This window comes from Carya illinoinensis, chromosome 8, assembly GCF_018687715.1.
Source record: "Carya illinoinensis cultivar Pawnee chromosome 8, C.illinoinensisPawnee_v1, whole genome shotgun sequence".
Classification (NCBI taxonomy): Eukaryota; Viridiplantae; Streptophyta; class Magnoliopsida; order Fagales; family Juglandaceae; genus Carya; species Carya illinoinensis.
Window position 1 is genome coordinate 27,207,373 of NC_056759.1, and position 24,045 is coordinate 27,231,417.

Genomic DNA, 24,045 nt, shown 5'->3' on the forward strand with positions numbered 1-24,045 from the left:
TTTAATACCAATACTGATAAGCAAAAGATAGAAGAGGGTAGGCCATGGTTATTCAACAATAATCTATTCATTTTAAAGCCTTTTGAGGTAGATTTACAACTGGGGAAGATGTAGTTTGATTGTAAGTCAATGTGGGTGTAGCTTAATAATCTTCCACTTGCAAGAATGAATAGAGATATATGAGAAATGATCAGCCAGGTCAAATGGTAGGGTACTATAGGTTGAAGTGGATGCTGAAGATATTGGCTGGGGTAAGCTCTTTAGAGTGAAATTAGAGATTGATCTTAAGAAGTCATTAGCAAGAAGTAGAACAATATTTGTTAATGGTTCAAGGCTATGGATCCCCATTAGGTATGAAAAATTACCTTGAGTTTGTTTTTCATTTGGTACAATTATGCATGATTCCCTGTCTCGTAAGTCTAATAGAGAAAAGGTGGATGGAAAGGCTTTTCATTATGGGGGTGTGGCTTAGAGCAGAAATACTAGGAAAGCGAAGATGGAATGATAGTAATGGGGGAGGGAGAAAGGATACAGATGGCAGAGAAGAGAATGGAAGATGGAATTCTATGGTGGTTCCTATGGTGGTGAGTGGTGGTGATGAGATGGCAGGGCTGGAAGGGAGGCAATAGATGGAACTTTCATAGGTTGCGGTAGTTATCGAAAAGATAGGAGGCTCAATAGAAAGCAAAAACCATAAGTTCAAATTTCTTGAATTTAAACTTGAATTTAAATTTGAATTTAAATAAGGGGATAAAGAGATAGAGGGCAGTTAGCAGGAATGTAGTTGAGGTGGGGTTAGATATTCTCTGAAGAATAAGGGAGATAAAGGAGAAAAAAAAAAGGAATGAAGAAATAAGGGGAACTGGGTTAGTTATCTAAAATATTTGCTAACTTGGTCAATAATACTAAAACTGAAGGGAAATTGGAAAAAGAGCTGTTAGTTGAAGATAAGGGGACAAATAATAAGCTAGTACAAGGCAGAAAGGGCAAGATTATAATCTGATTGACAACTTGGAAGTACCTGAGAAATTGAAGACAACATGAGGGTCTTGGAAAAGAAGAGCTAGAGCTACTGGATTAGTTTCTAAGAGTCTGGCTAAGATAGGAAAGAAGAGAAGTGCAAAAGAAGTTTTGGAAGAAGAGAGGTTGAATTTGCTAAATAAGAAAAGTAAGAAGAATTGTGTTGAGGTTAGTTTGGAAAAATAACTTGTATTGGTGGGGGCTTGGGAACCCCCGAATGGTTCAAGATCTTGCCAGTATGATAAGAATCAAGAAGCCCAATTTAGTCCAATTTAGTCTTTCTAATGGGAACTAAACTTAATAAAGTAAGATTTGAAGTTTTGAGGAAAAAGTTAGGGTATGAAGGCTGTTTTACTATTAATGCAATTGGGAGAAGTGGAGATTTATTGATGTTATGGAAAGAAGAGATTAACTTTGAGCTCATTAATTATTCAAGTCATCATACAAGTGGATGGGTGAATGATCTTGATAATAATGTAAAATGGATAGTGACAGGTTTCTATGGACAACCAGAAGTTAGTAGAAGAAAAGAAAGCTAGGATTTATTGGAACTCTTAAAACCTACTAATGAGATGTGGTGTGTTTAAGGAGATTTCAATGAAATTCTGACACAAAATGAAAAGGGGGGAGGGAGACCTAGAAGTGAAATTCAAATGGAAAATTTTAGAGAAGTGCTTGATAAATGCAGCCTATTTGACTTAGGTTGGATAGACAATTTCTTCACTTGGTGCAATAACCATGGTGATGAAACTTTTATGAAGGAAAGACTTGATTGAGTGGTGGTGAATGCAATGTGGTTTGTTTTTTTTTGATAAGGTGAAAATGGAGGTAATTGCTGCATGCACCTCTGATCATAAACCTATTGTCCTTCACTCATGTAAGGGGAGGGGGGATGTGCATGAAAGAAGAAGAATTTCAAGTATGAAGTTGGATGGTCTTTTGAGGAAAGTTGTGGATTTGTAGTTAAATCTGAATGAGATAAAGTTGTGAAGGGATTTGAATTTGTGGAACAATTACAAGCAAGATTAAAGGAATGTAGTAAGGCTTTAGGCCACTGGAGCAAGTATACCTTCAGAGAGAGGGATCGTTTGATTATAGTGAAAACTAAGAGGTTAAGAAAGATGCAGTCAATCGAAGAGGGGGGAAATATAGAGGAGGTAAAGGGTTTGAGAGAAGATGTGGAAATTATGTTGGAGCAGGAGGATCTCAAGTGGAGACAGAGATAAAAAACCCATTGGTATCAAATGGGTGACATGAACACTAAATATTTCCACTCATTTGCAATTGAAAGAATGGAGAAAAACAAGATTTATTAGATAAGGGATATGGAGAACAGGTTGCAAACAAGCAAGGAAGGTGTTCAAAAGGCTTTCAAAGATTATTTTGAATCGACTACAACACCATTTATTGAAGACATTGATGTTGTCCTGAGGAATGTGGACTGTAGAGTTACAAATCAAATGAATGCAGACCTGGAACAGTAGTTTTCAGCAAATGAAGTTGAGCAAGCTTTGATGCAAATGTCACCTTTAAAGTCATTAGGACCTTATGGTTTTAGAGTTGGCTTTTACCAAAAGCATTGAAGCACTGTCAAGGAAGAGGTATGCAAGACAGCTTTGGATTTTTTAAATAATGGTATTGGCCCCAAGTCTACTAATTTTACTTATTTACCATTAATTCTTAAGGTCAAAAATCATAAATATGTACAGGGTTTTAGGCCAATTAGTTTATGTAATGTCTTTTATAAGTTGTTATAAAAGACTGTAGCCAATAAACTTAAGAAAGTGTTACTAGACATTGTAGCACATTCTCAAAGTGCATTCATACCTGGAAGAGTAATTACAAATAATGTTATGATTGCTTATAAGGTGCTCTAGACAATGAAGACAAAACAAAAAGGAAAGCAAGGTAGTATGGCTTTGAAGATTGAAATGTCAAAAACCTACGATAGAGTGGAGTGGTTATATTTGGAAGCCTTAATGGGAAAGATAGGTTTTAATCAAAACTGGATAGAGCTTACTATGAGATGTGTCAAATCTGTGACCTATTCAGTTTTATTTAATGGAGAAGAGGGTGAAAAGATTGTATCAACTCAAGGGTTGAGACAAGGGGATCATCTACCTCCTTATCTCTTTATTCTTTGTGCTGAGGGCTTAAGTTGCTTGATTTATAAAGCAGAAGAAGATAAGCTGTTAAGAGGAATGAAGGTAGCAAGGAGGGGACCAAGGATCAATCATTTGCTTTTAATTTGCAGATGATTGTGTAATCTTTTGTAGAGCTTTTAAGTCAGATAGGGATAATTCAAAAGCAGTGTTATACAAGTATGAAATGGCATTTGAGCAAAAGCTCAGCAGAGATAAAACTTCTCTATATTTCAGTTCCAACACAAAACCAGAAATCAAAAACAATATTAGAAGCGAAGCAGGGGTTGTGGTATGTGAGAGTTATGAAAAATACCTAAGTTTACCTTCATTAGTAGGTAGATCAAGGTATAATTTTTTCAGAGGTATAAAAGAAAAAATATGGAAGAAAATTAGTAATTGGAAAAACTGTTTTTTATCTAAGGCAAATAAGGAGATTTTAATAAAAGCAGTATTGTAAGCTATCCCAACTTATACCATGAATGTATTTCGGCTGCCAAAGAGGTTATGTAATGAAATGTTTGCAATGATGGCCAAGTTTTGGTGGGGGAAGGGGGGAGAGACAAAAGAAATTCATTGGAAGAGTTGGAACTCAGTTGGGAGGTCAAAAGTTGAGGAAGGGTTGGGGTTTAGGAATACTGAAGATTTTAAAATGGCTTTTTTTAGCAAAGCACAGTTGGAAGTTTTTAAAAGAGCCAAATTCACTGGTTTCCAGAGTTTATAGCAGTAAGTATTTTAATGGTGGTAGTATTTTAGATGAAAAGTTAGGTGGCACTCCCTCATTGATATGGAGGAGTGTGTGGTCAACAAAAGAACTCATGAAGAAAGGGTTAATATGGTGTGTGGGAAATGGGAGACAAATTAAAGTTTGGGGTCAGAAATGGCTACCAACACCTTCTTCTCACTGTGTGCAATCACCTGTTTCAAAGTTGGGACATGAGGCAAGAGTGTGTGATCTTATTTTACCTGGTTTGCATTTATGGAATGAGATTTTGATAAACAATCATTTATGTCAAGTGGAAGCTAATATCATTTGCAGGATCCCAATTAGTAAGAGAAATTGTGAAGACAGGTTGATCTGGAAATACAGTAAAGATGGTAAGTATAATGTCAGAAGTGTTTATTATGTAGCAAATCAGTTGAGCACAAGGAGGGAATGGGAATCATCAAAAGGGGGGGCATGTAGAGGGGTTGTGAAAATCCATGTAGAAATTACATATACCTGCAACAACTAAACACTTTTTATGGAGGGCAAGCTTGAATACTCTTCCAACTAAGGTCGCACTTATGCAAAAAAAGGTGGTTGAAGATGAATTATGTCCAAATTGCAAACATAAAAGGGAGACTGTGTTACTTGCTATATGGCAATGCCTTGTGTGTGTGATGTATCGGTAGAAAAGGGAATTTCTTTACAAAAGTGGTTTGTTATGGCTGGGGATTTTATGGAACTATGGGGTAAAATGCATCTAAGGCTGTCTCAAGAGAAATTAGAAGAAGTAGCAGTTATGTTAAGAGGTATATGGCACAAGAGAAATAGATCAGTTTTCGAGAATCATTTTGATGGCCCAAAATAGATTGTTCAATCTGCTCTATTGTCATTAAAAGAGTTCAAAGATGCTCAAAAGAAGAAGGTGATGGAGAACATTGCAGAACATCCAATAACAGAGAGGGTTATATGGAGAAAACCTGAGAAATGTTGGTTTAAAGTGAATTTTGATGCTGCTGTAGATTCAAAAAACCAAAAAGTAGGTGTTGGGATTATCATTAGGGACCATAATGGAGAACAAATGGCATCTTGTAGTGAACCACAATGCTTGTTGAGTCAACCATTACTAGCAGAAGGAGCGACTATGAGGAAAGCAATTGTATTGTGTTTAGAGATAGGATTTAGAAAGGTGATTATAAAAGGAGATGCAAAAGTTTTCTTAGAGGCTATGGTGAATTTAGAGACGTGTTGGATAACATATGGGCAGATTATTCAACATGTCAAAGAGAGTTTCAAAGATCTGCATAATTGAAAAATCAGCTTTTTAAGAAGAACTGGAAACAAGATGGCACATATTTTAGCAAAACTGGCGTTGTCATTAGAGGAAATGCAATGTGGGCTTGATATGATTACTAGTACGCTACAAGCTGAAAAACATTGTATTGAGTAACTCTTATGAATAAAAGTTGATCTGTTTCAAAAGGGAAAAAAAAAAAAAAAAAAAAACAACGATCACATGAGCCTCTGCATATTATTACAAATAGCAACGTACTTTTTTTTTTATTAAACAAAAATGCTAATATGTCTGATGCATTTGACCGAAGTATGTGATCCATATTCCATAATGCATTTAATTTATTTTTTTTCTTTGTTACTTTCGTTTTTAAATATTAACTTCAATCATATATAGTAGCAAAACCCTATTTTTAATGCTGCTGTATTAAGAGCATCCTCAACAAAATAGGCATAGTTTAAAAAAAAATGCCTATTCACTACTAAATATATACAAAATGCACCCCACAATGGAATAGGCAAATACTTGAATATCTAACTTTTACTACAGAAAATGTAAAAAAATATCTATCTTTTTTTTTTTTTTGATGGGAAAAAATATCTATCTTTGATCTATACTATTCATCAACCAAATCTTATTTGATTCATGTTTTTCTACTCTCTCTCTTCTATCAACATTTCTGTTTGCTCACATTTGCTCGGCTCTTATAGTAATTTATTTGGAAAATTTTATTAGTTAGATGGAAAATATAGAAATTTGATTTATAATTAAGACATTTATATTAAATTTTATATGAATTTAATTAGATGTTTGTATATATTAGCATTAAATGAATATTAAAAATATGATTTTTTAACCATCATTTAATTAGATTTTGATTAGTAATTAATCTATAATTGGTAGAATGGTAAAAAAAAGATTAAAGAAAATTAAAAAAAATATTATTTTATTATTTTATAATTAATAAATAAATAATCTAATATAAATATAAAATGCGAATAAAATAGACAAATGCATAATATAGTCCTATTAGCTAAAATGAAGATTTAGCCATGCCTATTCCATAGAAAATGTTCTTAGGATCTTGTCATTTCCTGCGGTAGTGGGTGTGCGGCCCAACAACAGCCCAAGGCGCATAGGAGTCTTGCAAAAATGAAAAAATATATTTACAATATTATAGCGATAAATGCTGCGTATTTTTTTAAACGAAAATCCTACTCGTCTACCTTCACACCGCACACTTGACAATGAATCACACACTTGACAATGAGTCACACTCATCTTTAATTTCATTTAATTTATTTTATTTTTATAGCAGCAAGAAGGTCAATCAAAAAATTAGAGCGGTAGGCCAACCAAAAAGTGGAGAAGACTAAGGTGTTTGGATATAAAATCTATTTCATCACATCTCAATTCATCTCATCTAATTATATAATTTTTTCAAATCTTTATATGAAATAGAATAAACAATTCAATTTTTTTAAAATTCTAAACTAATAATAATATTAAAAAATAATATTTTAATAATATTTTATTCAACTTTTAACTTTCAACTTTCATCTTAACTCATCTCATCTCAACTCACTATCAAACCACACCCATGTCTTCTTCATTTTTTTTTTTGGTTAGTTTGTATTTTTCACTTTTTGCTTACAATAGATCCCACTTATATTTTAATTTTATTTTATTTATTTTATTTCTATAGTGGCTTCCATCTTTGTCGGTTTGTGTAGAGGGAATTTTTGTCATAAGCCCACAAGGGCCCTCAAAGCCCAAGCCCACCAAGGGGACTTCACTAGAGGACAAGATAGGGGAGAAATAGAGGGTACGGGACAAGGAAAGAAAAGAAAGGAAGCAATGTCAGGCTTACAGGCAGGGAATGAGGGAAAAGATAAGAGGTAAGGTGATGTGACATAAAGGGGGGAAAGAAAGAGATAAAATGAGGAGGGACAGAAGACTTGGGGGATCTTCGGTTGGACTCTTGGCCAGACTTTGGAAAGGCTTCTCGAGAAGGCTTCTTCAACCTCCAGACAAGGTATCCTACGATAATGTCCAAATCAGGAAGAACGATCTATAAATCTACTATACAATGAGGTAAGAGACCTGGAGAGACTGTAAATCAAGCTTATTTAGTGGATTTTCCTCTCTCCAAACCTTTGCGGACGTAGGCCTAGTGCCAAATTACGTAAATTTGTGTGTCTATGTCTCTCTATTTTCCCTGCACTCGTATACTGTTCACCATCATAGCCACGCGCATGGACTCCATACAGCCACATTGGATCAGCCGAGGGCTCACACAACCTTGTCCAAGCCTAGCACCACTAGGCCCACAAATCATCGACCCGAGCCCAACTGTACCCTCGGCACGCCCAGAAGGGGGATCCTTCTCCTCTTTCGTTTTGTTGACGAAATTCACATGTTAACAGTTGGTGCCATTTGTGGGATCGAGTTACTTTTTACACCGAAAAAAGAAAGAGTGATAACTTCCTGGCGCGATTGATAATCTCCAAATAATGGATGAAACTTTCCAGATAAGTGTTCCTCGATCATGCGAGTAGTGGCCTCTGTGAGAGCATGCGCATAACATACCATCAACACCACCGTGAAGACTCTTGGACAGCACAAGGGGCTCACGGGTGACTTCACGGGCAACATATTGAACTCTCCAGACCATCACGAGAAGAAGTTCACGGACAATGCCGACACCCACGTGAAGAACTCCGAGAAATGCAAGCACCCATCATTAAGAGGCTTGTGGGAAGCCTCAAGGGCAGTGCTAGTAAGACCATCACGAAGACTTGCGGGCAGGGAGAGCGAGACCGCCATGAAGGCTTGCAAGCAGTGTGAGTGGAATCCTTACGAAGGCTTGCAGGTAGTGCGAGTGAGACCACCATAAAGGCTCAAGCGCAACGCGAGTGGAATCCTCGCGAAGGCTTTGGGTAGCATGAGTGGGACCACCACGAAGACTCTCGAGTAGTAGTACCATCATGAAGGACTCGTCAGCCTGAACACTCCGCCACAAGCTTAGTCCTTACTAGGTGAAAGCGGGCAGTCGACATCAACTGTCGTGCGCAAACCAGGGATAACCCCATTTCAAAAGAAGAAGAAGAAGAAGAAGAAGAAGAAGAAGAAGAAGAAAAAGAAGAAGAAGAGAGAGAGAGAGAGAGAGAGAGAGAGAGAGAGAGAGAGAGAGAGAGAGAGAAGAAGAAGAAGAAGAAGAAGAAGAAGAAGAAGAAGAAGAAAAGAGAAGAAGAATAATGAAGAAAAGAGAAGATAAATAAAGAGCAGAGCAAAGCAAGGAGGAAAAGAAGTAATGTTCAGTAGCGGTCAATTTAAGTCAAGCAAAAAGTTAGCTACAACGGCAAAAATACTCCGGTTTGCCTTAAAACTTGTTTGAATTTTATTTTTGCTAACGTAATTGCTACTTGTGATGCAAAACTCTAGCTATATAGCCCTATTCGAATCTCTGTGGCAAATGAATGAAGGCTCCCCTGAGAGAATGAATGATCCTCCCCTGAGTGAACGTTCCCTTCATGGAAAAGCTCCCACAATGGAATGATCCAATAAGGGAATGCTCCCGTGAGAGAATGCTCCCTCGTGGGAAAGCTCCGATAAGGGAATGCTCCCCTCATGGGAATGAGCGAAGGCTCTCTTGAGGGAATGCTCTTCTGAGAGAATGAACGATCCTCCCAGGTGCAGGAAAGCTCCCTTGAGGGAATGAACAAATATCCCTCGAGGAAATGCACCTCGTACAAGAATGCTCCCTGGCACGGGAAAAATCCCTTTAGGGAATGAACTATCCTTTCCCATGGAAATGCTCCCAGTGCGGGAAAGCTCTCCTAAGAGAATGAATGAACCTTCATTGAGGAAATACACCTCGCTCGAGAAAGCTCTCCTAAGAGAATGCTCTCTTGAGGGAATGAACTATCCTCCCCCGTGGGAATGCTCCCTGGTGTGGGAAAGCTCCCCTGAGGGAATGAATGAATCTCCCATGAGGAAATTCACCTCGCGCGGGAATGCTCCCTTGTGCTAGAAAGCTCCATTGAGGGAAAACTCTCTTGAGGGAACGAACAAACCTCCCCTGAGGAAATACGCATCGGCAAGGAAATGCTCCCGTAAGGGAATGAACAATCCTCCCCCAAGAGAAGGAACGACAAGCCTCTTCAGAAGGACCAAATGGGAGGGTGTGGTTTGAGGCGCCCCTACTCTCCCTTGGTGGAGTGCAAGTAGTCCCAAGAATACCCGTATAAACCGCAAAGACCCCAGAGTCCACCACGCCAAATTGACAAGACAGGTTGGTAATTGTCAAATAAAATATATGTATATCTGGGCTCTGATTTTGCAGTATGTACATGGGGAATTTGGGCGAGCCTGGCTTACACACCGCTTGGCCCCCTCTCACTGAGCACGAGGGTCAATGAGGCGAGCTAGGCTTACGTGCCGCTCGACCTTCTTCAAATTATTTGGGCGAGCTCCACCTTAACGGGCTGTTCGATCACCTCTGTAGATTTGGAGCAAGTTCAACCTCAATGCGCTGCTCAGTTATCTCCTTCTTATCTAGCCTAGACGAGCTGCATGGTCGGTCACACTTCGCGTGGTTGACCCCATGTCCCGCCTAATCCTAGCTCAGAAATATTTATTGCTTAACGAGGAACGGAGGATGAGAACCAATTACCGAAATTTATTTCTCTACAGACTTGGACGGGTCAAGTCGGATGCATATTTTACTTTTGAAGATTATCGAGATCAGCTTTTGAGCAAAATTGGCCTTAAGAATCACGAGCATCTGTTAGGGGAGATTTTTTCATGGGCCCACAAGGGCCCTCAAAGCCCAAGCCCACCAAGGGGCTTCACTAAAGGACAAGATAGGGGAGAAATGAGGGGGTATGAGACTAGAAAAGAAATGAAATGAAGTAATGTCAGGCTTACAGGCAGGGAATGGGGGAAAAGACTTAAGGTAAGGTGATGTGACATAAAAGGAGGAGGGACAAAAGACTTGGGGGATCTTCGGATAGATTCTTGACCAGACTTCAGAAAGGCTTCTCGGGAAGGCTTCTTTAACCTCCAGACACGATATCTTACGATAATGTCCAGACTGGGAAGAATGATCAATAAATCTACTATACAATGAGGATGAGAGACCCGATGAGACTGTAAATCAAGCTTATTTAGTGGATTTTTTCCTCTCCAAATCCATTTAGATGTAGGCTAGTGTCGAACCACGTAAATTCGTGTGTCTATTTCTCTCTATTTTTTCTGCACTCGTATACTGTTCACCACCACAGCCACGTGCATGGACTCTGTAAGGCCGCACCAGATTAGTCGAGGGCTCACACAATCTCGTCCAAGCCTAGTACCACTGAGCCCACATATCATCGACCTGACCCAACGACTTCCTCGGTGTGTCAGGGGGGAGGATCCTTCTCCTCTTTCGATCTGTTGTTGAAAATCACATGTTAACAATTTGCATCTTCACTTTTTAGAGAATTGAACAATGAGTTAAGATGAGATAGAATGAGATGAGAGTTAAAATTGAATAAAAAATTATTAGAATATAATTTTTTAATATAATTTTATTTTGAGAATTAAAAAAGTTAAATTATTTATTACATTTTATTTAAAAACTTAAAAAATTTGTAATGATTAGATGAGATGAGTTAAGATCAACTCTGAATCCAAACAACGCCTAAGGCTAAATTTGGATACGAAAAACCATTTCAACCGATATCATTCTTACAATTTTATCAAATTTTCACATAAAATATAATAAATAATTTAACCTTATTAAATTTTAAAATAAAAATAAAAATATTAAAAAATTCTAATAATATTTTATTCAATTTTTAAATTTTATATAAAATTATCTAATTTTATCAAAAAGTAAATATGCAAGTGGTGTTTAAATAAAAATATAAAAATGAGTGGACACTTGTCGGGGCATATGGTATAGCATAATTCCTTTTTAAAAAGAAAGATTTGCATAAGAATAATAATTTTTAATAATAAATTAAAAAAGGGTAAGTGTTATAAACTATCTTAAATTGTATGACCACATTTAGCTAGCCGTCAAATGCATAGTGCATAGTGCTAGCATAGTGAGCTAGCCGTCAAATGTATAGTTCTAGTCGTCAAAAGCATAGTCTCTTTTGTAACCCTATATATATGGGTATGTTGATGTTATATGATATAGAGATCAATAAGAGAATCTCCTCTCTCGTTCTCTCTCAATCTCTTGAAACTCTTTCTTTTTCATTAAGTTTCATAACACGTTTTCAGCACGATGTGTAAAAAATCTTCCTTAGGCCAGATGGTTCTCGATTTTTTTTTTTCTTTTGTCTATCTCTTTCTCGCTCGGGATCCTCCGATCTCCGTCCCACAGCTGGTCCAGTAGATCCATGGAGTAAAACATGCCAAACGAGAATATTTTGGTGGCCCATGATTGATGAAAATCCATTGAAGAAGCAATTAACTCCTTGCAAACATCGCTCATGGTCCAGTTCCAATTCGAGGTCCTCGTCTTCTATTTCTAATGAAGCAACAGAAACGGAAGACGACGTCGTAGCAGCTAGGAGTTCAGGAATCAGCAGACTGCTCTTAAGATCGATCCCTATGGCTTCCAAATCGCCAACCTGCGCCGAAACCATGCTTCAGATCCAAGATCGTTCACTATTCCTAGCCGATAAATGTCGGTTTTCAAGAGCAAATACCAGGGTAGATCCCGTTGCAAAAGTGGAGAGATCTACGTGAAAGAGAGCGGATCTGAAGAGGTTATAACCAGAGCTGGGTTACCTTCTTGAAGCCATACAGGAACCGGAGACCCCATCGCCACCACGTTTCTCTTCCGATTTCGTTTCTTGTTTTTCTCAGACTCATTTCCGAACCGGAGCTTCTGTTGTGAAACCTGTTGGAACTACAGTGAAGGCAAGATCGGAGGAGGGGATCTCGAGGACGCCATGCAGAAGAAAGAGCTAAAAACCATGGCCAGTGGAGGAAGACTTAGGCTTGGAGACGTTATAGAACCGGTCTCATCCTCGTCACTTTTCGACGGCCAAAAACCGTCTCGGAGATGTGAACAAATAGTTTCTTATAATCAGCCAAAGCTAGAGCGGCGTACACGGCGTCGATCTGCACACGGGATCCGAGCTTGCACAAAGCAGTTGGAGGAACAGAGGTCTTCCTCAATGCTTGGTTGTTGCTGGGTCCCCTCTGTTATACTCGGCATCGTCGGTTTAGGCATGCCAGAGTCACCAAGGTGGCTGGTCATGCAGGGTAGACTCGGTGACGCGAAGAAAGTCCTTGATAAAACCTCAGACTCACAAAAAGAGGCCGATATAAGACTAGCAGTGTCGCCAGCATGATTTTTTCTTTCGCGGATGCTTGGAATGGGTTCCATTTTATTTTTCAAACAGCGTGGGACAAAGGAACAATCATGGCGCCGAAGGGAAAGTGTCTTCATGTACTTTGAAGGACCCACACCACCTCAATTGTTTGTCTTAAAAGCAATGATATTGCCGACAAAGTTTGGTGAGAGGTGAGCTGGTTTCTATCCAGGAAAAGGATTGGGGTCCATGAATTCTCTCAAGACCAAAATAATGGCTGTCAAAGGTAAAGTAAAAAATGGCACAAGTTGCAAGGGTGGAGCCTTACCATTTCGGCTTTATGCAATACATTCATTAAAGGAAGCATCTTTGGATAAGTATAAAAAATAAGCCAACTTGTTTTTGGTATTATTATATGGAGCCCACTTGCTTTTAGAATTACTACATGGAGCCTTCCACCGTATATCAAATACGACATTGGACCCAGTTTGTCCTCGAAGAGATAAAGGATGAGTTCAATCAACGATAATTTTTTTTATAATTGGCATATCATGTTTGACTAATAGTTTCTATTAGTTTTCTGACAGGAGTCATGTGTCGTGATCTTTTCGATCCCAGTAATTTTCACAATACACGAAGATCCTGATGACACTGAATATAGTAATCTTCTATTTCAAGTAAGTTTTTCAATATATTATTTATAATTCTTGAGGTGAGTATTAATGATTACATCTCAAGTTATATCTATGATGAATTAAAATTTTTATAATTCACATTTTAATGTGATTAATTTTATTCATATTGTTCAGATACAAGTTTTATTTATTGATGATATGATTTATCTGAGCATGGAAATGGAGCATCCTTGAAGGATCGCCCTAAATCAATAATAGCTTGTGAGTATCTTATAGTTTAAATGATTGATACTTGTACCAAAAGCTCATTATGATTTATGCACCTGAAGTTGCATAATTGAAATTGTGGAAATATCGAGTATGCTCCTGAACGTCTCGAATGTGCTCCTGAAGTAGCAATATCGAGTATGCTCCTGAAGTAGCAATATCGAGTATGCTTCTGAAGTAGCAATATGAAATGCAAAAGTTCACAATATATTCTAAATTTATATATGGTCTTTCAATAACTGAGCAAAATAATGAGCTTTTGATAAGAATCATTAGTCACGTCTTACTAGATCTACATCATTTCCTGAAGTGAATGATAATGAATTTATATCATTCTATTCCCTGAAGTGAAAAGAATGATACGTTTCATTCAAAGAAACTAAGAGATTGGACGTAATAATGAATATCTTTCCGGGCCAGAAGCTCGTATTGGAAAAGCTGTAAGCTTTCTCTTTGAGATGATATTATACAAATTATTGAATCAAATATTATGATGCATCAAAAGGTGATATGATTCAAAATATTTGTATCTTTTCATGGTTATCTTGATAATCCAAAATCAATTACGATAAGTCGAATGATTTTCATATGGACGTCCATAAAAGAATCAGAAGATTCTTTTACTATAAAGTCTTACCACCAGAAGTGGAAAGAAAAATTTGCCAGAAGCAAATAAGATGAAATAATTCGACGTTATCTTGATTATCATATGTGAACCAGAAGTTCAGATGATAATTAAATTTTGGATGCAATAAGATAAAAATATCTCATATTCTATCTGCTAAAATTTTAGCGAGGAATGAAGTCCCTGTAGGACAATTAAGAAATTCAGCAGTCTAAAGACATGTCTAAATGCATGTGAGACGTACTGATACAAAAGATAGAGCATCTCAAAAGAGAAAGGCACAAATAATTTGGTGCTCATAAAGAGGCCATACCCACAAAACAAGCAATAAAGTCCATCCAAATTCTCTGTATAAAATTCTCCTATATAAACTCTTGAAGAGTGCCTCCTGAAGAGGTTTTTCATGAAAATGTCTTCCCTTGAAGAGGGACAGGTACCTGAAAATAACGAGATCTCGTTACATTTCATGAATAATGGAGAAATTATGGATAGAAATAAAATCGTTGTCGACAACGTATTTCCATATGAGATGGCAATTGACATTACCAAAAGTAATGATGAAAGTGAATCAAGAACCGTCGAAGAATACGATGTAAAATATTGGCCAAATTTGAAAGAAACAATTCTTGCAGAATTGATTCACTAGTAAAATATGATGCATCGGGACTTATAATCCAAACACCTAAAGAGGTGATGCTTGTTGAATGTCAGTGGGTATTTATGGAAAGGAAATAAAAATGTGATATATAAATCACGAATCAGTTTCTCAATTCCTGCAGAATTGATATCACTAAGTAAAATGTGATAAATATGGACTTGAAGTCCAAACACCTAAAGAGGTGATTTTTGTTAAATATCAGTGGATATTTATATACATGATATAAAAAGTCTGAACTTTTAATATGAAAATGTAATATAGAAATCACAAGTTAGTTTCTCGAAGAAATAATATTGATATGATTTTAAAGTGGTTGAAATCATATTGAGATTTTTATTAGCTTGAAAGTTACCGAGAGTTTGGATATGCATGATTAACTGCATATTTATATGGATCATTGGATCATGATATATATATGAAAATCCCTGAAGGATAGAAAATGTCTAAAGCTTCTAATATGAATACATCTGGAAATATGTATTCTATCAAGTTTCAAAGATCTTTATATGATCTAAAGCAATCCAAACGCAAATGGAAACAAGCTATTATTGCAGTTTATATATATGATTTAAATGTCATTGAGGCTCCAGAAGAGCTTATGAAAACTGCACATATTTGAAATATAGATCTGAAACCCTTGCAGCTTCAAGTGGAAGATGGATGATGTTATTAGTCATGAAATACCATCTTTTAATACAATTAGTATTTCATATTCATATTATGGGTTTGATATGAAGTGTGCATTATTAAAGAAGAAATAAAAGGGAGCACACAGAACATCTACTAAAAGATAGAAACACAAATATGAATATTTGTGAAATATTATTTTATTATCTTGAAGCAAGAATTACAGAAATTTGAGGCACTTTGTCTCATTCTTCAAATGCTCTTGTTCTTTAAGAATCTGCATGGCATCCCTATCTAAAGGGGTGGGCAATTGAAAAGAAGATTTAAGTAAGGATTTTAAATTCCTATTCTCTTACTTTATTGATTCTATCTTCATATTTGACTCTAGAAGAAGTCGCTGAAGTATAGCAATATTCTCGTAGAGATTGTCAACTCCACGAGTTTTGGATTGCAGTCGCTGAGAAAATGCGACAATAGATGATGATTATTGGGTACCGAGACTCACAAGCTCATAGATAGCTTCATTATCTGACCTATGAGTCAGATCATTATATTGCATAATAGCACCTGTAGTAGAAGCAGGAACAGCTGATGAACGAGGTGCAGAGTACCTCATATATTGGCTATGAGAAGATCGCTGAGCCATTGTAGAATAAGAATGCAAAAAGAAATTGCAGAGTAAAAGTGCAGTATGATTATAGAAAAGTGAAGAAGATGAGATGCGAATGAAGATGAGCTGAATATCTCTTTTATAGAGAAAATTGTGATACAGCATCTCTCGTAAAGCAAGAGAAAAGAGATGAAATATAGTTTCATAGCTCGGCGGCGTCTGACAGCACGCCTGACAGCCGCGGCGCCTGACAGCACGCCTGAGACCTACAGAAGAGTTGAAAATCTGCGGTGCTTGTCTGATCTAAAAAGGCTAGCCACCGTTTTTATTAAAAAAAAAAGAGGTTAGCGGTTTAATGTTGATGAATTCTCCACTAACTGTGTTATTTACAAAAACTCCAAAAGAGTACAACTCCAGAAGAGTAGTGATGAGCAGAAAGATCCAGTTGTGATTATTTTATCAACATGGATCAAGTCCACAGTTAGTTGGATGTACAGATGCAAGTTATCTTTCAGATACACACAAGAAGATCATTGCAATTCATGAGAAGAAAGTTAAAATTGATATCAAGAAGGTACGGTCAAGTAAAAATCTAGCAGATTTATTCACTAAAGTATTATCAATTGCAACATTTAAGAAGATTATGCAGAACATTGGAATGCGGAGGTTTGAAGACATGTTATCATGCACTTTTCAGGGGAAGTAATGTCTTGAAGACTTGTGCTGATTGTACTCTTTTTCCTTCGCTAAGGTTTTATCCCACTGGGTTTTCCTTTGCAAGGTTTTAATGACGCAATTCTAAAGCACTCGACGATACACATGAATACTGTACTCTTTTTCCTTTGCCATTGATTTTTTCCTACAGGGTTTTTCCTTGGCAAGGTTTTAACGAGGCATATTCTTTAAATATAGTCATCCAAAGGGAAAGTGTTATAAACTATCTTGAATTGTATGACCACATTTAGCTAGCCGTCAAATGCATAGTACATAGTGCTAGCATAGTGAGCTAGCCGTCAAATGTATAGTGCTAGTCGTCAAAAGCATAGTTTCTTTTGTAACCCTATATATATGGGTACATTGATGTTATATGATATAGAGATCAATAAGAAAATCTCCTCTCTCGTTCTCTCTCAATCTCTTGAAACTCTTTCATTTTCATTAAATTTCATAACAATAAGATATATATACAATTTTTAACTGTATTTAGCCTTACTTGATTTCATTAGTTGAGACTGGACCTGTGCTGACTGGTTGGACGGAGCACGTGGCAACCTGTTGGATCAAGTTCAAAACTTACTAACTGGTCGAACCGATTTTAAGAAATAAAAATTTTGAACTTATTTTCAGGCACCCTTTTATCATGACCCCTTTATCAGTTGAGGCCGGAGATCTTTCTCCCTTTTTTTTCTCTGTAAAAAAAGGGAATTTAGTTCATATTCATCCTGATGGGGGGTTGTTGCTCCATTGAAATCAACCACAGGACGTTATTGCCAAGAATATAGGGCATTGTATGTCCTGACTAATTGAAATAATAGATATGAACTAACACGAGCTGAACTGCAGGCCGCTCACGAGGGATTATTATTGTGACAGAAGTTAGAAGCTGCTTTGTGTTGAGGAACTCATTTTATTATTGAGAAACTCATTTCTAACTTATCTCAAACCAATCATTTCATACAATCCATTTACTTTTTCAGCTTCCCTTAAAAAATTAAAACACATCAAATTCTCAATAGACCCACAAAACCCAGTCAAACATCTTTTAACCTACTCCCATTGACATATCGCTCAAGTCATCATCTGATATATACCTCAACAGTCAACACCCAACTGCAGTTTAGGGGAGGTTTGGGATAGAGATTAGAATTTTGAGATTAAGATAAAAGTTTGATAAATTATTTTTCACTAAAATACGGCATCGACCACTTGGGGATCTTCCCAAGGAAATGACGTTTGCTGCATTAAAGCCATACGTTGTAGGCCAGAACCGTGGAAACATATATACTACCAAAAGTGCCAAAGAGCCATTTACAAGGAAATCCTGCGAAGGGATTCAAAATTTCGAGTTAGGGGCATCCTACATATAAATTACAGGTACATTCGTCTACGCAGGAACTAGACGGCGTTTCGGAGTCACCCTTGCAACAGAGCCGCAGAACTTTGTTTGGGAAAAATCAGTTAAATGACAGGGTCAAACCAACGACTCCGAGCTCTCCCAGTGCCAGAGAATCACATCCCAATCGCAATAATTCCTGACCAGCAAAAGAAACCTATTGCTTTCAAAGTGGAGATTCAGTTGGAGGAGATACCAGAATCTGGAACTCGAATGTGAAAATACCAACCGGGTGTCAAAGCAGAGACATCGTTGAGGGTTTAGTAGTTTAAGACGGTCAATGGATCAGACAACCAGAAAATTCTCAGTTTTAAGACTTTGGCACGTCGCCCACGCTGGTGGAGGAGCTATCTTGAAGACCTTGAGATGAAGAATACCTGCTCGAAGAGCTATTTTCGGCAACACTCCTTTCCTTCCTCTGTGACTGCTTGCCCTTTGTTCCTCCAGATGACGAATCCTATATGAACCAATTCAATGGTTCTTCAATCATGAATTTGCTGAGCATTTCTACAATATTACTTTTATAACCATAAAACTAACCTGTTGTGCTGATGACCCAGGCATCTTCAATTCGAGGTCTGTTGCCACATCATTGGAATCGTCACATCTTTCAACGTTGTTGGCCCTTTGATGAGCTGATGATGACTTAGTTTTGGATTCTTGTTTACTTGAAATCTGGGACGTGGATGCATGTTGTGCCGATGGCTGCTCCACTGGAGGGTTGGGAGGAGTTGGATAAGGGATGAAAGTCGAACAGGGATTATGAATGGCACCAGGATTCTGATTTCCAAAGAAGGGATATGGCTGCAGAGATGGGTGCATGGGGATTGCGCCTGGAGGGACAGGTACAGGAACTGGGTATGAGTAAGGCGGACCCATTACAACAGAAGGATCAATGGCAGCCCATGGGTACATAACCCTGACTCTTTGTTGATACTGAACGTTCATATTATCAATGTCAGTTTTTAACGAAGCCTTCTCTTCTCTAAGCTCATTCTTCTCCTGTGTTAGCTGTAAGTGGTAAAAGATATAAGCACAAAATGGGCTGCACAACCATGAGGTAACCTGAAGACAAAATTACCTCACGTGCTTCTTCAGTAAGCACTGCACACTCAGTTTTTAGTCTGTTGACTTCGGCAGTTAAATCCTTCAGCACTTGGACTGTGTCTGTAAGGATGGTTGCCTTGTCATTCTTGGGCCTATCTGGATCTGCATTTTGAATGTAAATTGTAAATATCCAAATTTGGCTCAACATAACATCACCAGGGGCCGCAGTCCAGTCAATAATTAAGATTCCAGTTACAATTACCACTAATGTTTATTCTCAGCAAGGTAATTATTTATAGCAAAAAGTAATGCTACTACAAGGACAAATTAACAGCCAAACTAATATGAAAGCACAGCAAATGCATATGTGTACCCATATCCTCTCTACATGAATATTTATTGCACAAACTCAGCAGAAAGTCTACTGCTCACAGTCATTAATCACTAGCTAAAACGACATCTTCTCCAATGGTAAATCAAGAAATGGATCAAAGATTAGTAATTCTGATGCACAAGCTTGTATTTCCATGCAATAACAGTACAAACACCGCAAGATATGGGACCTCAAAGGGAGGGTGGTAGTAATGTTAAACTCTATACACCAATCGAAGTTCCAAACTGAATATACTTGCCACATAACCTGTTAACCAGTATAAGACTTCTAGATTAAGATTGTGTTAATTTAAGTTCCTACACAGATCAAATTGATTACATACTAAGCCATCCACAGCTGTCTTTTTTGCCTTTTACTTCTATTATTGAAGCCACAGTATACTGTAGGAAAGGAGAAGATATAATTTAGATTCATTTGAGTTTCTGCATGCAATTCATTAATATTATAGCTATAACTCAATTCCTTTTCAACAAAATTATATTAAGCCTTTATATGTAAAGTAAGTTCACAGCGTTCTACGCTGTGAGAAACCTAGTCAGCCAGTCCACAATCAAGTGCCCAAGTATAGGAAAGGAACTTCAAGGGAAAGAACAAAAAAGTCCCCTCGAGTTTAGCACCACCTTAAGATATTTTCTGCCAGGAAAGAATAAGGCAGCAATGGTGTAGTTAATCAACTAGCATAGCGATCCAGAAAAGCTCAAACCTTGCAAGTGAACAGACCCACAAATCAACTCACTCACATGAAAACTTATTTCCCGGCGCCAATCCCTGTACGGTTGTACTTTATAAATTTGTAGGAGTTAGTACATTTTGTAGTGTATGATACTTTTAAAAGTCCACGAACCTATCAGTTTTGACAGATTTCAGGAGAATAATATCGGAGACTACGTGAAATTGGTCATTTTCCTTGAGGGCAAGGAATTATTTTAAGGAACTTCTTTCAAGTTTCTAGTTAATTCGGGTTTCCCCATGTACCAAAGTACTTGGGTGCTATACTTTACCTAATGCGCTCCCCAGCTCGAGAAACTGCTCATTCAGTCGATCCCTCCTCAGCTTTTCACGGTCAGCCTTCTGAACCTTTCTTGCCGCAACTGGATCCTTTATCTCAACATCAACACTTCTTCTGAGACAAAACCCCGCAAACAATATGTCAAACCGAAAAGCACAGGACGTTAATAAGAGCATTTCTTCAGCTTGATCACAAGAAAATCGAACAACCAGCTTTGACTCCGTGTGTGTGTCTATGTATCAAATCTATGAAGGCCAATAATATAAACAACTTAGGCCTTCGAATTTTGAATTCAATGTTCTTATTGGGATTTCAATTTTTCCCATCAACATCCTGCATGTGTGCTCCCGTACTGCTCACTGGTTTTGAAAAAATCAAACTTCATTTTTTATAGATAACGAACAACTCAAACAAAAATTATTTTAAATTAATAAATTGTAGCGGAAAAAATAAAAACCCAGAAACCTGGAATCGGGATGCGAGTTGGGGGAGCGATTGGGAGGCTGAGAGGACGAAGAAGGGGCTAAATCCGACTTCAATTTATCGTCTGTCATCCATTGATCCATTCCACTGTTAATGAGGGCTTCTCACTCTCTCTCAAACACACGCATTAACCACCAGAGCACAATCTGGGTCCTAGGGTTTTTCCCGGTTCTTATTCTTTTTGGGTTTTTTTTTTTTTTTTTTTTTTTTTTCTGGGCAAGGATTTGATTGCAGGAAAGACACGTGATCTGATAAAGAGCTCGGTGAGAGAGAGAGAGAGAGAGAGAGAGAGTGGCGACGGAAGGGACAAAGAATGGACTTGTGCTTTACACGAGCCGCGAGCATCTGCCTCACCCGTCTGGAATTTCTCCTTTTTATTTCTTTTAAAAATAATTTATTTTTTAAAAATAATTTTTGAATTTTTGTTAAAGGTGTTTTCCTTCGAGGAAAGAAAAATATATACTACAAAAACAAGTTGTAAAATATCATTAATTGAAATTTAATTTTAAACATCGTGCCACGTCATTTTCAATAGTTGGTATTACTTCCTTAAATTATCAATTTTCTTTTTTATTTTTTAGAAAAAAAACTAAGATTCCACATAATCATTATTTTAAATTAGACATCTTTCATTTACCTTAAATGAATCAAATGATCCAATGAATTGTGCTATTAAGAATGGGCTTCAACTTCGATGAATTGGATTTCTCAACCCGGATAAGAGTTGGAGTCTAAAATCAATTTCAATTCTAATTTTGAGCGAGCTAATTATGATTCCGTTTCACTTACTCAATATCAGAATGGAGTCAAAATTTCTATTCAAAATTAAGTTTTTTCTTTCCTGACTAGCACTTTCCCAGCATCCAAGCAAAGATTAAGAAATTTCTATATTACTAAACACAACAAGAATCTCATAAATTTCAAATACAGCAATAGAATCAAGGTAATAATTAGAATCTCATAGCTTATTTCTCACTCTCTCATTTGAATCTTGGATAAGAAGTTGAGATGGCGGATGGCTCATATTTGCACCCCCATGCATAGACACAAGAGCAAAAAGCATGATGAAGAAGACAAGAATGACATACTCAAATAAAGAGAGAGAACAAAGCGGTCGAGGAGGACAAAAGGCGTAGGACTAGCTGAAATAGTTGAATATATAGGAGGAGCAAAACGGTGCGTGTTACTATTTTCTTAAAAAAATATATAAAATAAAAAGTTGTATTATTTTGGTCTCCTGGGGGCTCAAAACTAATGTGGTTTATAAAAATTGTTTCAACTGTTAGGCTACTTAACCTTCTATTATTTATGTTACAATATAAAATATATTAAATATACCTAGCAAAGTAAGGGTTTGTAATCCGAGTCTTGTTGAACTCCAAACTCTAATTCCAACTCCGACAATTTTAGGAGTTTGGACTTGTCGGAGTTGGAGTTATGAAATTTTTGCCCAGCATTATGTGCAATTTGATAAATAATAATAATAATAAAATTTATGAGATGTGATAATTTAAGATCCATTCTAACCATTACTAAAAAGAGTAATGTTACTCATACGCATAATTTTAAGCACAATATTATATGTACTGAGTGGTAATCCTATTTTATTAGTATTTTTTTTTATATAAATTGAATTTCAAATGTCAAATTTTAAAATTTCCATCATTTCAGTAATTGACATATCAATACGTATTGTTAAATAATTAAAATTATAAGTATAAATAGCACTTTCCTATTAAAAAAAAACAATTTAGGGGTGCAAAAATATGTTTTCTCATTTTTCAAAATTTTAGAATTTTTATAATATTTTTAGATTTTATTTCTTATAGGTATATAATCTTAGATTCATATGCTTATTAAGACATAATTCGAAAAAGATATAATGAAGGAAAGAAAAAACAAAACAAAACAAAATAAAATGTATTTTTAAGTCTCTTATAATTGGACTGGTTTGGTCAATAAAGACTTCCGATTCTGAATTTTGACTTTAAGCATTGTTTTAAAAACGGTTCATCCATTCCAGACTGATTCAATCAATTTAACTTGAATAGGTCAGAAACTAGTTCAATATTTGTGCAGAATCTGATTTGCCCTCAGAACACGTTAAGTCGACTAACTGAAATTAATTCTAATAGAAAAAGTATAGTTATAAGTATAATCGTGTACTAATATAATGTGATTGGTTAAAAAATAAATTTTATTAAAAATAATATTAATTTAAATTTTAAATATAAATAAATCAGTATTAGTACACAGATTAATACGTGACTGTACTTATATATAACAAAACTCATTCTAATATGCTAGACTGATTCTCATAGTAGAAGAAAATTAAGTTAAAATATAGAATATGTTTGGTTGAAGTTTGAACATAAAAATTAGATCATAAATGAGTATTTTTGGATCACAATTATGACTCGCTATCTTTACTTTATCTCTAAATTCCTACGGTACGTTATATATACTTTTTTTGTCCTTTAATCGCGCTCTGTTGCATGAATCTCTCTTGATTCCGTTATCTGCCAGCTAGCCTTTCCTCACCAACAATAAAGTATATTTATGCCCAGCATCATTGATTGATAAAGTTGTAGCATGGTTTAAGTTTTATTATTCAAGGGCTTAAGATGTGATTTCCGCCTGAGGGAGAGGAGGCCTTGACTCTCACCTCATTCCCTCCTTCCTCTATTCATCTATATTGTTTATTAAGCTTTCTTTTACTTAATTTATTTTGATTTCTTCAAGGTCAAAAAGTAGATTCATAGCTTTTTGGCAACTCCGAGAGGCACGTGTGACACAAGTATGTTCACAAGTCAAAAATCTTTAGGAGGAAAGTGATGATTTTGTAAAAGTCACTGTGCGTAGTTCTCAAGTGCCACTCATGTGCACGTGGTCCTCATGCGCCACCCTTTCCAATAGCTATTCTTGAGACACACGCTAGATCACCAGACTTACCACTACCAAACCTTTCAAATTTGACTATTGTAAAAAGAAACAAGTATGTTACCTTCATAGGCCATCACAGATTCCGATATATACCAAAATTGGTCCAAACTGCAATTCATCTTTTCTCGCATCTATTTTACTATTTTTTTTCCTT

General features: G+C 36.6%; 1 protein-coding gene across 3 annotated transcripts; it reads right to left on the reverse strand.

Moving 5' to 3' along the window:
• Positions 1–17,768: 17,768 nt before the first annotated feature.
• Positions 17,769–21,206, reverse strand: LOC122319422 (transcription factor bHLH121-like). Of its 3 annotated transcripts, XR_006245077.1 has the most exons (6): positions 20,931–21,199; positions 20,458–20,579; positions 19,097–19,224; positions 18,556–19,026; positions 18,245–18,472; positions 17,769–18,154 (listed from the first exon to the last, which is right to left on the reverse strand). XR_006245077.1 is itself a non-coding variant. In XM_043137487.1 (5 exons), the coding sequence occupies exons 1-5, from the start codon at positions 21,029–21,031 to the stop codon at positions 18,326–18,328; spliced, it is 966 nt and encodes a 321-aa protein (XP_042993421.1). In that variant the 5' UTR covers positions 21,032–21,206; the 3' UTR covers positions 17,769–18,325. The 3 variants fall into 3 exon arrangements, 2 of the variants coding, with proteins under 2 accessions (XP_042993421.1, XP_042993420.1); XM_043137487.1 differs by having other exon boundaries at positions 17,769–18,472; positions 20,458–20,576; positions 20,931–21,206; XM_043137486.1 differs by having other exon boundaries at positions 17,769–18,472; positions 20,931–21,197.
• Between the last annotated feature and the right edge of the window lie 2,839 nt (positions 21,207–24,045).

Coding starts and splice junctions, on each gene's coding strand:
- LOC122319422 (XM_043137486.1), bottom strand. CDS start 21,031: ATGGATCAATGGATGACAGACGATAAATTGAAGTCGGATTTAGCCCCT. Junction 20,580..20,930: donor AACTCGCATCCCGATTCCAG/GTTTCTGGGTTT, acceptor GTTTTGTCTCAG/AAGAAGTGTTGATGTTGAGA. Junction 19,225..20,457: donor CGAGCTGGGGAGCGCATTAG/GTAAAGTATAGC, acceptor TTCAAAATGCAG/ATCCAGATAGGCCCAAGAAT.